Source organism: Phyllostomus hastatus, unplaced genomic scaffold (assembly GCF_019186645.2).
Source record: "Phyllostomus hastatus isolate PE091 unplaced genomic scaffold, TTU_PhHast_1.1 phas_scaffold_345, whole genome shotgun sequence".
Taxonomy (NCBI): Eukaryota; Metazoa; Chordata; class Mammalia; order Chiroptera; family Phyllostomidae; genus Phyllostomus; species Phyllostomus hastatus.
In genome coordinates, this window is record NW_025334024.1 from 13,616,599 (window position 1) to 13,632,912 (window position 16,314).

Sequence of the window (16,314 nt, forward strand, 5' to 3'; positions counted from 1 at the left end):
TAAAGCCATTAAATAAATTAAAACTATACAAATATTAATATGGAAAGACTTCTAAATAATATTAAGTCAATAATATGGTATACACAGAACCATTACCTTTTAAATTTATATGTAAACAGAGACATATACTACTTACTCTATTTCCTTTATGCATTTCAATTTCATTCTAGTTTCATGTGCTACTTTCTAAAAAAAAAGCTTTTACAGTATTTATTTTAGATTTATATATCTGAGCTATTATATAATCCAAATGAAGTAACTTCAAATTTTCATTTGCTGGTAGTTTTTAAATTTAAGAATCATCACGTCGTCATTCTAAGAACAAACCTTTTCTCAAGCCTAGTGACTGCATAATCAACGTCAGTTCCAGCACAATTAAAATCCCGAAGCTCACTTCCATGCAGAAACACTATTGCTTACACCGCAGCACAACTAGAGTGGTAAGATTCAGACCTCACCTGACCAGGTCTCCATGAAGCTGTAAATAAAGGCTTTCCCTTCCCTCTCCAGCACATATTTCTGATGCTGGTGTCTCTACTGTGCAAAGGACAAGATGTAAGTCGGAGGAGGAGGAGGAGGAGGAGGCGGCGGAGGAGGTGGTGGTTGTAGTGGCAGTGGTCGTGTCTGCTCCGTAAAGGTAAACACAGCCTCTCTTCACGTCTTCTCTCAGCCAGTCTCTTTCTCGAGAACCAAACCTACTTCTCCTATTCAAACAATTTCTGCTTCCATTGCGTTTCATATTTCTCTAAAAGATATAAAGAAATCAAGAGAAAAATCATTAGCTAAAATGAGTTAGACACGTTCAGCACTCACCTCACCTTTCTGCTCCATATTCACCAATACTCCCTCCATCGAGTGTCACCTCTTCGCAGAGCCTCCCACATCTGCCATGCCCATTCCTAACTTGGCAAAGTTAGTTTTCTTTACTGTTATAAGCTGTTCATGTCTCACCCATCATCTTTTCCTTTCCTTTTTTTTAAATTTTATTTGATTTTAGAGAGAGAGGAAGGGAGGGAAGGAATGAGGGAGAGAGGCAGAGAGAGACACAGAAACATCATTCTGTCGTTTCCCTTATTGAGGCATTCACTGGTTGATTCTTGTACGTGCCGGAACCAGGGATCGAAACTGCAGCCTTGGCATGTGGGGACGACACTAACCAGCCAGGGACCATCATCTTCTCTGACCCTTTCTTCTTCTCATGTTTTCAGAAAAATGTCAAGAATAATAAAACATCTGTGGATCTACTACCCAACTTTCACAAATTTAAATATGTCACCATATTTGGTTCCAATCATTATTCTAAAAACATATATACAGTACATTCTTACACATACAGCGGAGGCCGCCTGGTACCCCATCACGATCCCACACCCCTCCACTCTCCCCAGAAACACAGACTCTACTGCATTTGGTATTTATCATTCCATGCCTTTTCATGCTTGACATATTACATGCACACCTATAAACTACACAGTATTGTTTCACAAGATTTAAAACTTCAATTCCTAACATACTTCTGTTTCACCCTGCAGTATTTTTATTCGGTTCTATGTTGGTTTGGATATAGCCATGCTAATACACCTGGCTTATTCATTTGAATGATACTCCGTTTTTGAATACTCTGCAATTTACCCATTCTCTTGCTGATGGCATTTAGTTTGTTTCTAATTTTTCACTGTTGGTAACAATGCTGCAATAAACATTTTTGCAAAGTGCAATTTTCTCTAGGGTCCTGACCCTCTGCCTCATATCCCAAATAAGCAAGTGAAGAATCAACACAATACTGCACAAATATTCTTTCAATTCTCACCACATTACAAAAAACTACTGTTGCCTTTAATAACAAGTATGTGGAATTCATACACACTGTGGGGTCACTGTTATCTCAAGGCAAAAACAACTGCTACAGCAATATAACAAAATTCTAAAGATCAACATTTACTTGCTCTATTTTTATGACAAGCCATTTCTGTTCCCTTTAAAAGAAATTTCCACTAACAACGACACTGACTACCTCTCCAGTGTCACACCTTTCCCTCTGTTTCAGTAATGCCCAAGGACTTGTAACTTCCCGAACACACCAACTGATCTGTAGTTTTGTGACTTGTCTGAAATGTCCTCCTCCAGCTTGTCCACCTTGACTAGTCATTCTTCAGAACTCCAGGCAGATGTCACCCTCTCCACCCTCACTATGGACACTTCCATGTCGCCCATCTCCATTTTTCTTCTCCTACCTAAAAAGAATTAATGATTACTCTCTCTTCAGCAGAACGTCACCTTGAACATGACTTCCATTACTATGCAGATCACATGGGTTTTATTTAATATTTAATATTTATTTAATATTTCTTCCTGTCTTCTACACAGAGATTCTAGTATAGCGCCTTAACACCTGGATGGCACGGAGGTGCATGAAGAACTGAGCTGACAACACAGAAATCTATCCCCTGTCTGCATGTTAGCCCAATTAGACCTGGCAAGAAGTTAAACAATCTTGGAGGGAAAAATCTCCTTTTTTATAGAGAACTCTACAATCTTTTCTTTGTACCAGCCAAAAAGTAAATGAAATACTTTTATGACATTATTTTTGTAATTACTGAGGTTAATATTTTAGGATGATTATAGCCTCTAAACTTCAAATCTAAAAGTAGAGAAAGCGGAATGAAAAGTTAGAAGGTAATTCCCATGTGGGAAGAAAATAAGAGTGAGAATGGCTGCATTGTGTAAGTCTAGGAAAACACAGGTAAATTGGTCATTTTGCAGATTTAGGGATTTGAGTGCAGCTATTCAAAACCATGAAGAGTATTACTGATTCTGACTTCAGATAAGCAGGATAAACTCCTACAACAAGTGGGAACTAGGTCTCTTTCTCCTCATCACGACCAATTTCTTAAGGCTAAATATCTCAGGATTAGAAAAGGGCTTTCAAGTACTTATTTTATAAACACAGGGGCCATCATATTTGTACCACCAAATACCATAATTTTAACCACTGAATAATTCACTGGATAACTTTAAATATTCTCTACTTTTTAATGTTTGGGAAAGATCAAATGGCTCATCTGAAAACAGTATTCTATATGGTACATTTATACAAGGAAGTTCTGCACTCAGGAGAGAGAAAGTCGCTCACTTTCATCAAGAGTGAACAAGTAGACACTATTCCATACAAGCATCAAAAAGCTTCTTTAGCCCTGGTTGGTGTGGCTCACTAGACTGAGCGCCGGCCTGTGAACGGAATGTTTGCTGGTTCAATTCCCAGTCAGGGCACATGCTTGGGTTGCAGGCCAGATCCCTGGTTGGGGATGTGCAAGAGATAGCCAAATGATGTTTCTCTCTCACACTGATGTTTCTCTCCCTCTCTTTTTCCCTCCTTTCCTCTGTCTTGGAAAATAAGTAAATGTTAAAAAAAAAACTAGCCCAATAATAGCCCACCAAACTTTCTCAGTCTTAGAAAAGTCAAGGAAGGCCCCAGGAAGTATTATATTAGTTCACCCATGATTTTCCTTGAGGATTTGTAAGTAATTTTTAACGTGTACACATACTTCCTTTAAGACTATAAATTCCTTAAAGAACTTTACATTGTTGAAACATGTGTTGCCGGTCAAAGAATGTACCTCCTGGCTATATGATACATTCCACTCAAGACAAACCGCTGACTCAGAACTTCAGTAGAATCAACGGACATTTAAAAGGCCTAGATACTAAGAAAGCACAGGCCTTGTAGCAGCAATCTAGATGGACTGTTCAGCTATTATTAGTCACTGCTGAATTACCTAGTGCTTTCTCCTCCACTGCCTAACGCATCAGGTAACTGCTGGGAAGGCCAGTGCCATCCTGAGATGCTTTCAGCTTTTAGAATCATTATTCCACTGGAATTGCTAGATTGAGAATATTTTATTTCCTCCCACCGTTACTCTTACTAAGAACTGCTGACAAACTTATCTAGAAGAAAGTACAACTATAATCACCTCTCACATCACACAAGTGTATAAAGAACACATTTAAGATTTAAGATATTTCTAAAAAGCAAAAGTCTTTAGAGTAAGCCATGAATTAAGCACCCACTTCAGTTTTATGCTTTCAGTCTCTAAAAATGAATATATGAAGGCTGTGACCAGTTCAAAGGTAATAAACTATTAAAGGCCACCTACAATTAACCCTACGGTGTGCATGGTAAAAACAGGGTCTTGTAAAGTAACTCTCCATACTCAGTGAGCACTCTTTGAATGTAAAATATCTTAAGGGAGGAAATATGTTCCTGCATTCAAACTTTGAAACAACATGGGCTCATCTCTGTGAATACACATGTTAAATATTTTGTTGTTTTTTAATTTTTATTTATTGATTTTAGAGCATGAGGGAGAGAAAGAGAAACATTTATTTGTTGTTCCATTTATTTATACAGTCATTGGTTGATTCTTCTGTGCTTTGACTGGGGATCAAACCCACAACTTCGGTGTACAGGGTCAATGCTCTAACCAACTGACCTACCTGACTAGGGCTGGAAATATTCTGTAAGGGCTGGGATGTGATAAAGAGAGGAAGAATATTTCAGTTCATTAAAATCTTTTTGGTATTAATTTTTTAAATGATTTTACTTATTTATTTTTAGAGAGAGGAAGGGAGAGAGAAAGAGAGGGAGAGAAATATCAATGTGTGGTTGCCTCTTGCGCATCCCTAGCTGGGGACCTGGCATGTGCAACCCAGGCATGTGCCCTCACTGAGAACTGAACCAGCAACCCTCTCGTTCACAGGCCGGCACTTAATCCACTGAACCACACCAGCCGGCGCATGTATTAATTAATTTTTTAAAACCACATGCAGCCCTGGCCAGAGTGGCTCAGTTGGTTGGACCATCATCCCACTCACCAAAAGGTTGTGGGTTTGATTCCTGGTCAGGGCACATACCTAGGTTGCCTGTTCAATACCCGCAGTCAGGGAACGCGTGGGAGGCAACCAAACAATGTTTCTCACATAGATGTTTCTCTCTCTTCCTCCCTTTCTCTCCAAAATCAATAAACATATTTTTCAAGTAAGTAAAATAAAACCATATACGCCTTTGATCAAAACTTGACAACTATTAAAAAAAATATCACATTCTCTGACTAGATCAGTTGTACTTCATATCTTCTACAGATTGAATAAAAAAAAAACCCAAATTGGAGGAAATATGCAGGAAATTTATGCTTCAAAAGATAGTCCCGATAACCTTAAGAGTATTAAAAATACCACACCATATTCCAACTACAACTATAAAGAGGTACATCCTAAAATAGTAACTTGCTAAATAAATTTGGGGGCAGATTTTGAATCAAATTTTCCAATACTCCACAGAGACAGACCTACCTCTAATTTGGCTAAACTACACTGGTTTGTTAAATTAGCCTTTTTATCAAGATCTATATTTTCTGACAGTATTATGTTCATCATTTGGTATCAAGCATAAAAAAGGTACACAAAAGAATAAGACATTTCCAAAAGGTCTTCAGAGAATAACATGTTGGAGATTAGGACTTTCCTCCCCATTCAGAGAGTCTTCTGCTTATATATCCTTTTCCAAGCTTCACCTGGGACAAAATTCAACCACTCGGCTACTTAGGGAAACTTTCGTATGTAGACACATAGCACTTATTCTCCATAGTTGATCCCATTTCTTTGCAAGGATTATTAAAGCATTAACCATACGCAGTAAAGCAAAAGATTGAAGGGCCTTAGATACTGCCAGCCTCCCACACCACCAGCTGAGTGCTATCATCAAGATTGATTTCTAGAATTTTTCTAATGGTCCCCAGATTGGAAGCCCAGGGAACCAGGGACAGGTTTGACCACCTCCTGGCAGTATAGGAAGGTGGGACCCTTCTATAAAGATAATCATTTCTCAGCCCTGGAGGGGCAGCTTAGTTGGTCAGAGCCAAAGTTGCAGGTTCAGTATCAGGTCAGAGTATATCAAACAACCAATGGATGCATAAGTGAAATAACTAATCAGTGTTTGTCTCTCTCTCTCCCCACCCCAACTTCCTCATAAACAAACAAACAAACAAATAAATATTATTTTTCAATTCCTTTCTTCTCATAACTCTCCTCACACACAAAAAAGTTCTTACTAAAAAAGCTAAAGTTGTTTACCTTCTAGGCCAAAGGGCATTACCTATGTCTCAAGACCTGACATTTCCTGACAAATCAGCCTGGTTAAACTTTTTTTTTTTTTGGGGGGGGGGGGGTATTCACAATTTACATTTTTGTGACCCTGTCACCTTATGGTTTTAAATAAACATCCAAAAGCTTTTGAATAATTATATTTGCAACTTATGGTTAAATAAGTTACAATTAATATGTAAAAGGTTTATGCAGGAGATAAACTATGGAAAGTTATTTCTTTAAATTACTGAATTAAGACTGGAAAGTAGTAGCAGAAAAACTAACGTTTTACAGAGTTCTATTTTATGTTGTTTTATGGATTCACCAGATGCTTCAAATCTATTATTTTTTTCAGTGTTGCCATCTTTGTGATGTCTTACAAATAATCTTAATGACGAGTATATTTTGCTCACTCTCATTCCCAATTAACAACTCATGCATTTTCATTGTTTTGCAAAGTATTTTTGATTTTGAAATACATCCTATCTTCTAAATTGTCTTATCTCTCTTCCCTCTCCCTGGCAAGTTTTAAATCCTGGTGATTTCTCTACTAGAACGCTGGAAGGAATTCCATTCCATCTTCAGAAAACATCTAGTTTACATATTTGACCTACAGAAAAAATTCCTTCCAACTATTTCAAAGACTAGCAGAAACTCCATCCAGTTAGCCTCCCACAACCCCTTCTTTTAACCATCTTCACTGTCCCCTCCCCACGCTACATCCCTTGTGCATCTGAACTTCTTGTCATCACCTTCCAGGCTCCACTCACCCCCATTTGCCTGCATCTGCTTTCATTTCCTCCTACTCCCCTCAATTCCTGCCAAAAAGCCCCGCAAGCTGCCTGTTGCATAACGGCTCCCCCATTACCGTCTCCCTGGATGATTAGGCCCGCACCGGCAAGCAGGAATGCCCCGTTTTGTCCAATCCCTCCTCCCTTCTGCAACACGCCCAGCGATTCCCAGAGATGGGGCTCCACCGGGGATTCTCCCTCCAGGCGGGGCAGGACGAGCTACCAGGCCAGCGCCTCGGAGCGGGAAGCCGGGTTTTAACTTCGGTGGTAAAGCCGGGCGGGCAGAGCCGGCCCGCTGCACCCGGCGCAGCCCCAAGCACACCGCAGTGCTCAGCCAATCACCGCCGCCATCCTCCCGCTGGGGTGATGTCTTCAGGTGTCCGGGGAGGAAGCCCTGCGTACTTCCAGCCCGGCCCCCGGGCCCCACGCGCGGCCGAGGGAAGCAAAGGCGGGCCCGGGGTCCGAAGGAGACGGTAAGCGGCGGCGGCCAGGCGGACGCCGGACCCAAGGCGTGGGCCTGCGGGAAAGGAGGCCCGTGGCCAGAGATGAGCAGCAGAGGGGACGCAGGAGGATGAGCAGGGGAGGGGACGCAGGCGGCCCAGGCCTCAGCGGGGGCCAGCGCGGAGGCCTGGGCGGGGACCGAGGCGCCCCCAGCCGGATTGCTGGGCGGCCGCGCAGCCAAGAGGACAGACGAGAGGCGGGGGTCGCGGGCTGCCTCGGCCAACGTGCGGGGCAAGGGCGGCCGCTGCCCGCCTTTGCTCCCTTCCCAACCCGCTTGCTCGCCCCGCCTCACCTTCAGAACCCGAATCCCGCCCGTCCGGCGACTCGCGGGTGCTTCTGGCGGCTCCGGGGGCTCCAGCGGGCCCGCGGGCCCGGGCTCCACCTCCCCCATCCGCGGCAGAAGCTGCACAGGGACGCCCGGCCGGCGCGACGGCGCGCGCGGAGCCTCGGCGGCGCGCAAGAGCTGCCCGCGGCCCCGCCCCCGCGGCCCGCCAGACCCGCCCCGGGCCCCGCCCCTCCCGCAGCCTGTCGGTTCTGCGTAGCTGCGGGCAAGAAGTGTCCGGGACGCCTGGAGTCGCAGGCGGAACCCGGCGCCACCGCAGGGCTGGGCCTCCGCTGCCGGCAGCTCTCGGTTTGGCAAACTGAGGCTCAAGAGGGTTATTTGCATCCCTGCCTCCGGGCTGAACACAGGGCAGGTGTCATTGGTGACAGGACGCTGCTCTCACAGAGGACGGCTCTTGCAACTTTATTCAACACGTTTCATCTCTTCCTACTTGTGCATTGGCCTGTCACCCTCACTTGCAAAGTCATTGAACGAATTATTGAGAATATTCACCTTAGCCGAGTACCTTTTCTTTTCCTTATTGGAGGTGCCCACGATTTCAACAAATTCCACTCAATCCTGTGAACAAAATGTTAACTCACCTTCCATCCACATTTTAAATCCGTTTCTCATGTAGAAAATGAGAATTCAGCCCTGGCTGGTGTAGATCAGTGGATTGAGCGCGGGTTGGGAACCAAAGTGTCCCAGGTTCGATTCCCAGCCAGGGTACATGCCCCGGGTTGCAGGCCATAACCCCCAGCAGCCGCACATTGATGTTTCTCTCTCTCTCCCTTACCTCCCTAAAAATAAATAAATTTTAAAAATCTTTAAAAAAATGAGAATTCAGTTCCCTGTCTTAAGCAGTGATATGGTCTGTGAGCCATTTTATTATTTGCAGAGATGATTCAGAAAATCTTTAGAAGTTAAGTTTCCGAGTTGGTGGTGGTTTTGTGGCCCGTCAGTGGGCCAGATCTGGAATCAAAAAGCCGGATTCCAAGTCTCAGTTCTACCTCTTACTAGATCTATACTCTTGTGAAAGTTACTTGATCTTAGACTTTGAAACCAATCTGTGAAACAAATTAATACCTGCCTAACAGTTGTGAAGATTTTGTGAATGCAAGCAACATGCTTAGTTAGCACAGAGTAAGGATTCAGTCATTATACATGTGAATTTCCAAATTTAAGATTCACTCAGTTCCTCCAAGTATCCATGTTAATTCTGTTCCAAATTTCCTAGGACACCTAGACTTCTGGGTTTTTAGATACTCCCTTTACACAGGTGTTGATGAATCTTCAAGCAACTTGCAAAAAAAAATTTCTTGAGCTTTGAATAATCAGTAAAGATGGTATCACCTGTTATCCATTGCTTGCTTGCCTAGTCCAGACCAACTGTTTTAGCTACAAGCTTAGAACAAGCGTTTGTGATCTAAAACAGTACAGTCTGTTCCCATCTCTACTATGATAGGTATGCATTTGTAGATACTTTAAATTCCAAAACAAAGTTTGACTCTTGCAAAGATTCTGATCCTGTAGATTATTTCTCCTGTAAGTTTGGTCACTACTTTCTCCCTTTACAGGGTTACCTTGTATATACAAAAATTCAGTCTCCAGTGATCTTTTCTCTCATTTTAATGAATTAAAAATTGTCTCGTGTGTCTTGGTGTAAGGTGAAAAAAGCTCTTAGGTTGTCTACCTCCTGGGTTTCCCCTCTATCTTGAAATTACATGGACCTGACCAACAGTAAGCAGGTAGTGGAAAGAATAAAAATGTGGTTCAGAATGAATGTTTCTAAAAGCCTGTTTGTTGATGTATTACACATTACCTTTTCCAGATCTCATGAGCAGAGGCTCTTTACTGATCACCTGAAGGGGAAGGATGTCCTGGGACCAGCATTTGAGTTGACTGGGCAACAGTAGTGGTAGATGACTGGTGGTTTGTCTTTTTAATTAATGGGCGATAGCATCAAAATAGAAGCATATGCTCAAGTTATGTCTTTACTACTTTAAGAACAGTAGTACCTTTTTCAAAAGGAAAAAAATACAAAAAAGCTACCAGCCCAGATACTGCAGGGGATATTTATGATGCAGCTACGTTTAAAAGTCTTCATGATTTAAGATCCAATTCAGTTAGTAACAACCAGTTGATTATAGGTTGGGTTTTGTTTTGTTTTTTTTCAAATCATGTACTGCCATTAACATTTTATACTGTTTCAAAGGTCACATATTCATGTTCTCCCCAGTTCAAGGCAGTGTGCATTATGTATGCCAAGGGTTATGTAACTACAATTTCTGGAAATGGTGAACAGCTGAGACTAACCCTAAAAATAAATTCCTCTGGGATTTTTTGGTACAAAAACCCATCTGCCCTCACTGCAGGTTCATCGTCACAAAAATCACTGTTTGGGTCAAGCCAAGAGACACAGAAGTCATTAGACTCCTTTTTCTCTGTATCCTTCCTGTAAGCAGCTGTGCATACTGTCTCCCCATCTGGACACACACACACACTTTAATCTCAGGAGCCCTTCCTAATCCTCCCTACAAAATGGAAGGGATATCTAAAGGAGGAAAGTTCCTATCAATCAAATCTTCATAGAAGAACTATAAGAACTTACTACATTGTCTTATTTAAGGGTTGTCCCTATTCGTTCAATGATTACCAAGTAATCTTTAGGCCTAAATCTCCTGTTATTCTACCACAGGTTGAGCAGATTTAGATATTTCTTATTTTGGTTCCAAATAAGCAGTATTTACCTGGCTTCAAGATTTGAAGGAATTTCTTCTTTGAACATTTTTATACTTTTTTAATATGGGGACAAATGAACTAGGGGAGGAAATAGCATGGAAATCCCTTTTAAAAGTGGTAAAATTAATTTGGTCCTTCCAGAATTGAAATTCAAATTGGAACACTACTCATTGTACTAAGTAAATATCTGGAGTCCATTAGTTGCTAAACTTTTCTGTTGTAGTTTTTATATTTTCATTTAATTACATATAGAGGAAGGTGTGAACTAAATTTAATATTAGAAACAAGATGAATTTTAAGTCACATGCAAGTAAAGATTGTAAGAATGTCATTTATCAAACAGTGCCAAAGGGCCCTTCTGAATAAACCAGATAACTACCAAGGACTGCATCTTTCTCCTTCTCAATTAAGGGTCTGTCACACTCTCCCGCTTCTAAACCAGGGAACTGTCAGGAATCATCTGAATAATAGAGAACCTCAAGCTTCCAACTTCTAACCACTTTTACTTTTATTAGAGTTTGTATAAAATAGATCTGGAAGTATAATTCATTTTAGCTAGTCAAGACTTCTCTTCCCAGTCACAGATAAACTTGAACAATTCACAAATAAAAGCTTGTAACTGAAAGCCTATAACCTCCCCTCATACCCATTCCACCCTGATATGATTTCTTTGCCTTGTGTGAGCATTTACCTTTGTGGAGAAGATAAGCATGGATATGATCATATAGTTCAAATTTCCCACTGCACTTTTCAGTCTACAAGTTTTTTAAAATTGTTCAAATTCTTCTTGGTGAGATTTCTGTATAAAAGGAACATCAACAGATCTGTAAGCTTAGCTCAAGCTGTGGAATAAGAATTCATTCAAGGCTTCTTTAATCCACTTGTAAGAAGCGAGGAAGCAAATTTTAAATCATTGATTATTGACTTTTTTATTATTAGTCACTGTTCATAATTTGTTTCAACCAAAAGACAATACACACAGCAGAATTCTAATGCATCCCAAGTAAATGTTTACATCCATTTTATTCCTCACTCGCGTCTAAGACTTATCATTTAATTTTAAATTTTTTTTACATCTCAAAAATATGTCTGCAATAATTAGAATTTCATTAGCTGTCCCACTTGGAAACAGCCTTTTAATAATTTTACAGTAAAGAAGATGTGAAGGGATTTAATGAAAATGTAACTTACAATATTTTGGAAAAAAAAAAGAGGGACTTTTACAGGGACACAGTGGGAGTTCACAGAGGAAAGACTTCAGAAGCTCTTTCCCTTGAGGCCCCCCCAGTAGAAAACAAAAACAAAAACAAAACACACAAAGCGCAACAGCAGGTTCCGAAAACAAAAAATAAACTCCAATGCTCTATTTTGAAGCCAGGATTGGCCTCGTGGTAGTTTGTGAAGCAACTGTACAAGCTGCTTCAGCATTTTCTTCTGTTAACGTGTTCCAGGTCTTGGAACCCCATACCTGGGACCCACTCACTGCTATTGCTTGAAAAAGAGTTATTGACTTCCAGTTCTACAAGCAGCCCCACCCTCTTGAGCCAAAGCTGGTCAGAGTGTTTCAAACTTGAGTACATTCTGAGCAATTCTCTTTTCAGTGATCCTGCCTGCTCCCAAACTCATGAGAACACAGACGTGTACCACCTTTCCACCAACCACAAAGTTTGTGAATATCCACTTTCAGCTCTCTAACTTGCTCGGTTGAGGACAGTATGGATAAAAATACATTCACTAGGAAAATAATATACACATTCAAATGCTTTCCTCTAGTTCTCACAGCCCAAATATTTTCCAATGCAGAAGATAATGAAGTTGAATCTCAAAAACAGTATCCCCTAACCGTCAACCTCTTCTAGAAAAACATAAAAATGGAAAGCATGTTATATAGATAGAATTACTCAAACCGTTAGTGCTGGACAGTATTAAAAGTCTATTTTCTTACATGACTGGGACAAATAAGGGGTACAAACCACATCTTTAACCTAGCAAGAGGAAAGAATCCCCTCCCAAGAGTTACATTGAGGAATGTTTCTTTAAATAAGAAAGACCTTAAAATGAAAAGCTGATCATCCTACACAGCATAAAACATTCCCTGACTCTCCAAATTACCTCAAGGTAACAGAACTGGAGCACTGTGGGAGAAGCTTCTCGGGTAAAGCACCCTTCTTGTAGTTTTTCAGGATAATTTAGATGAATTCTCCTTTAGGGTTACTGGGGGTAGGAGGAGGGTGCAGGGCACGGAGGAAGGGAGAAGATACAAACTACTCTAGAAGAGGAAAAAATGAGGTAAAAGTGCATGTGAAACTGTCCACTTAAGTGTGTGTAGGCTCGCTGCTTATCACCCCGAAGTTATTGAAACAACCATGGAAATCACTCTTTCCTCACAATGGCTCTTTAGTTGTAAATCTACCCAAATGTGCTCCCCCTTCAATGGTTATACTAGGGAAAGAAATTACTGAAATGTGTACGTATTCATAGAAATTAAAGAGATTTCTCCTTTTAGCGGCAAGGCCAAGTGAGAGAAGAACTAATTCTGATCCTAGAAACTAAGGCACGCTGAAACTTTCAAAGATCTGATCATTTGAAACAGTCTTCATAACCATCAGTATCCTAGGCAGTTATTTGGCCTCTAGTCTATGGTGCTTGGGTTCACTCTCTGAAATCACTTTCGCATTCTGCACAGAGCTCTTTGTATTTAAGGCCATGATTTTTATTCCTTCTAGACAAAGCTATGGATGATCACATAACACTCTACCTTAAAAACTATGATCACCCAAGGAGATGTTATTACTAGAGCAGACCCATCCCAGCTCCATTAGCTAGCACTGTCTATAGCATGGTCTTCGGCAGATTTCTGAGATTCAACTCAGTTCAACTAAAGAAACTTGAGCTGGTTAACTATACACATGAGCGAGAAAACAAAGCCTCTACCACAAAGAGGAATGTTAGACAAGTTCTACTGAAGAAATCCACCAATATTGTGTTAATCCGATCATGTTTCGCAGCATTAAATATCCATCCAATGAAATCAGTCTGCAAAGAAATCTTTAAAGGCTATTTTTTAGAGCGGTCTAAAATACACACCAGTCCACACCTACTTTAATGAAAACTCTGCACAAAATAATATCCTGTCCTTGACTCGGTCAACCATTTATCCAGTGGAGTAAGTTTTAGCAAATCTTGCTCTTATATATTAGTAAGACCAGAAAGTTTCCCCTTTGGAGCCTTTAATTCAACTCCAGTTCGTCAAATGTTAGGAATAGTCTAGCATCTGATACAGAGCTAGATTTGACAAGACACTGAACATTTTAAGTAAAGGCTTGGTGAAATGGAGGGGGGAAATGGATATTTGTGCCCAGGTTTAAGACCGAAGCTGAAGTAGTCATTATACTGTACTCAATACAGTAATGATTGCCAACATTTTAAGAGCAAGGTGAGCCTGACTTTTCCTTTCTTTAGTACATCAGATGTGGCACCTGTGCACCTGAATGCACACAGTACACTAAACACGTGCCCCAGGAGAGGCACCCTACCTTATTCCAGCAACTCAATGTTAAGGTTTGAAAACAAGGGTTCTTTCTAAATAGCACTCGGCACTCTTACTAGTTTTTTAAAAGCTCCAGACCTCAAGTCTTTGATACAGATATTCGTAAGACTGGCCTCTCTCAAGAGACCACTTGCTCAACCTGTGGAAAGGATATTCCTGCCCTACGATGTCCATTCCTCTGGCATAAGGGATAAGGAAGCTACAAGGCTTCACTCCAACATCATAAAGTACAATATAGGAAAGATTTCGTTAACCGTGTGGTCTTTATTTCAGTGCCAGTGTTACAGATACAACACAAATGTTCCAGTTAGAAGGAGGAATTCAAACGGAATGCCAAGGTCCAAGCCAGGTCGAGGAAATAAAAAGAGAAGATGACTCCAATATGCGCTAGGGTGAGTCTGATACTCACTCTTCCTATGGGCAAAGGTGCTTTTGTTCAGGAGTCTATCTTTAAAAGTGGTGAACTTCTCTTTCCACCCATTTACCATAGTTCATCAGGCAAGTTATGGGCTGAAGAGAAACTTTAAAATTGCGGTGGGATAGGGGCATTAATAACTATTTATGTGTGATATCTTTTAGAAGTCGTCTACCTTACACTTTAAGGGGAACCCATTTTGAAAATCATGGAGAGTATTTCATGACTACAGCTCGAGAATGGAGAGAAAGGGGAGCTGGAAGAGCCTTGGGAGTTTCTATTACAAATAGAGCACCATATCCTTCATGCCTAATCTCAACAAAAGATCTTTTTAACTGCATCTGTCCAGTGTTTACAAATAACCTCTCAAAGTCTGACCAGTTCCTGGTAACATACATACATGTGTGTTTCTGTGTGTATACAGCAATGCACAGAAAAGGCTACCAGGAGCCTAATGCCTCTTTCAAACATTGGGGGAACCAGTAGAAAAAGGCAGGGCTCCCTAATGTCCACTGTTACACTTCCGTTCTGAATACCAGATGTAAAAAGCGCCTCAAGATGGTGACCCAGTTAGTGAGGAATTAAATACCCCACTTCGTCCAGTCCACAGAAAAACACAGTAGAAAGAAGGGGCAACTCTTTGCTGCAAAGACAGAGTGAGTGTTTTCTTGCCATGGATTCCAGTTCTCTCCTCCAGACCAGCTGCTTTTTTCCTCAGGGGCCCAGGGAATGTTGGTTCTGGCTGTAAATGTGGGAGGGGTAGAGAAGTGCAGAAAAAGGGAAGAGGAGGAAGAGTGCAAACTAGCCTCCAGAAGCAGCCGGCCTCGACAGTGGAGGAGAGATTAGTCTTTAACAATGCTTCAAGGTCAGCAATAACTTCAGGAAAATCCTCCTCAACAGTTCTCTTCAGCTCCTCATGCCCATGGTACAGTTGCGGGGGACTTGCCAGCGATCACAACCTCCTTCCCAGAGTTCCTTTGATTGAGTGGGGTAAGAATGAGAATGGTGCTGGACCCTCATTGCCAGGACTGAGGGGGAAAGTTGTTCACCTCTGCTAGATCTTGCATTGCTGAGCCCTTGTGATTATATGTGAGCTTGATCCGCATTCGCAGCTGTTGCTGTGAGAAAAGGGAATTACAAGTTATACATTAAAATAAAGTCTCTAGAATCCTTCCAGTCCACAAATACACCTTTAATCTTAGAGAAAAAAATTATTTTAAAGCAAAGTTGTCTCTTAAAAATGACACACAGGCAAACAACAACAACAAAAACCTCCTAGCACTCTAGCCATCAGCCACAGAGCCAACGTCACGCAGCCAGGCAGAGAAAACGCATCTCCAGAACACATCGCTGGCTCCAATCCTAGACCTGCCTTAACAGGCCAGAATCAGTCGGGAGCACTTGCATGGTAACACTGGCTGAGTGCTTTCAGAAAGATTCAACCCTTGTATCTAAGTTTCTAGAAAAGTGAGGTAAACATAAACTCAGTTTATGCTCTACGTTCAGATATACTGTTGCTTTGTCTGCAAAACCTACAATAAATGAAAACATAAACCTGTTTCATACCCAAGGCATAAAGAAGAAGAAAAAAGCTGACTTACAGGTAACAGCAGCAGAACTCAATTTTTAAGTACTTTTCACCCTATGTGGCAGATTTCAATATCAGTGCACTAAGAAAAAATTTATTCTGTGTATCAGATCATCAAAGAGATTTGTAATTGGACTATAGCTAGGTACTTAAAATACAGCGAAAGGCAGAGAAAAGACAAGTGTTACAGGAGGATGAAATCATACTGGTATTACGGGATAAATGGTGACAGAAAGAGACAGGACTTGCAGTGGTGAACACACA

At 41.2% G+C, this 16,314-nt stretch overlaps 2 protein-coding genes across 5 annotated transcripts in view; both read right to left on the minus strand.

Moving 5' to 3' along the window:
* PHLPP2 (PH domain and leucine rich repeat protein phosphatase 2) overlaps positions 1-7,854 on the minus strand; it is a 71,862-nt gene extending 64,008 nt beyond the window's left edge. For both annotated transcript variants that reach the window (XR_006783435.1, XM_045819214.1), the window contains exons 1-2: positions 7,726-7,854; positions 459-745 (exon numbers count right to left, since the gene is read on the minus strand). Coding sequence is in view for 1 of the 2 variants with exons in the window: in XM_045819214.1 (XP_045675170.1) it covers positions 459-745; positions 7,726-7,824 (386 nt within the window). In the remaining variant the exon portion in view is untranslated. The remainder of the gene's footprint in view (positions 1-458; positions 746-7,725) is intronic.
* A 3,546-nt stretch (positions 7,855-11,400) lies between these two features.
* The window catches only part of AP1G1 (adaptor related protein complex 1 subunit gamma 1), a 74,276-nt gene continuing 69,362 nt past the window's right edge, over positions 11,401-16,314 (minus strand). For all 3 annotated transcript variants that reach the window (XM_045818455.1, XM_045818454.1, XM_045818456.1), the window contains one exon: positions 11,401-15,580. In XM_045818455.1, coding sequence (XP_045674411.1) covers positions 15,479-15,580 — 102 coding nt within the window. In that variant the 3' untranslated portion in view covers positions 11,401-15,478. The remainder of the gene's footprint in view (positions 15,581-16,314) is intronic.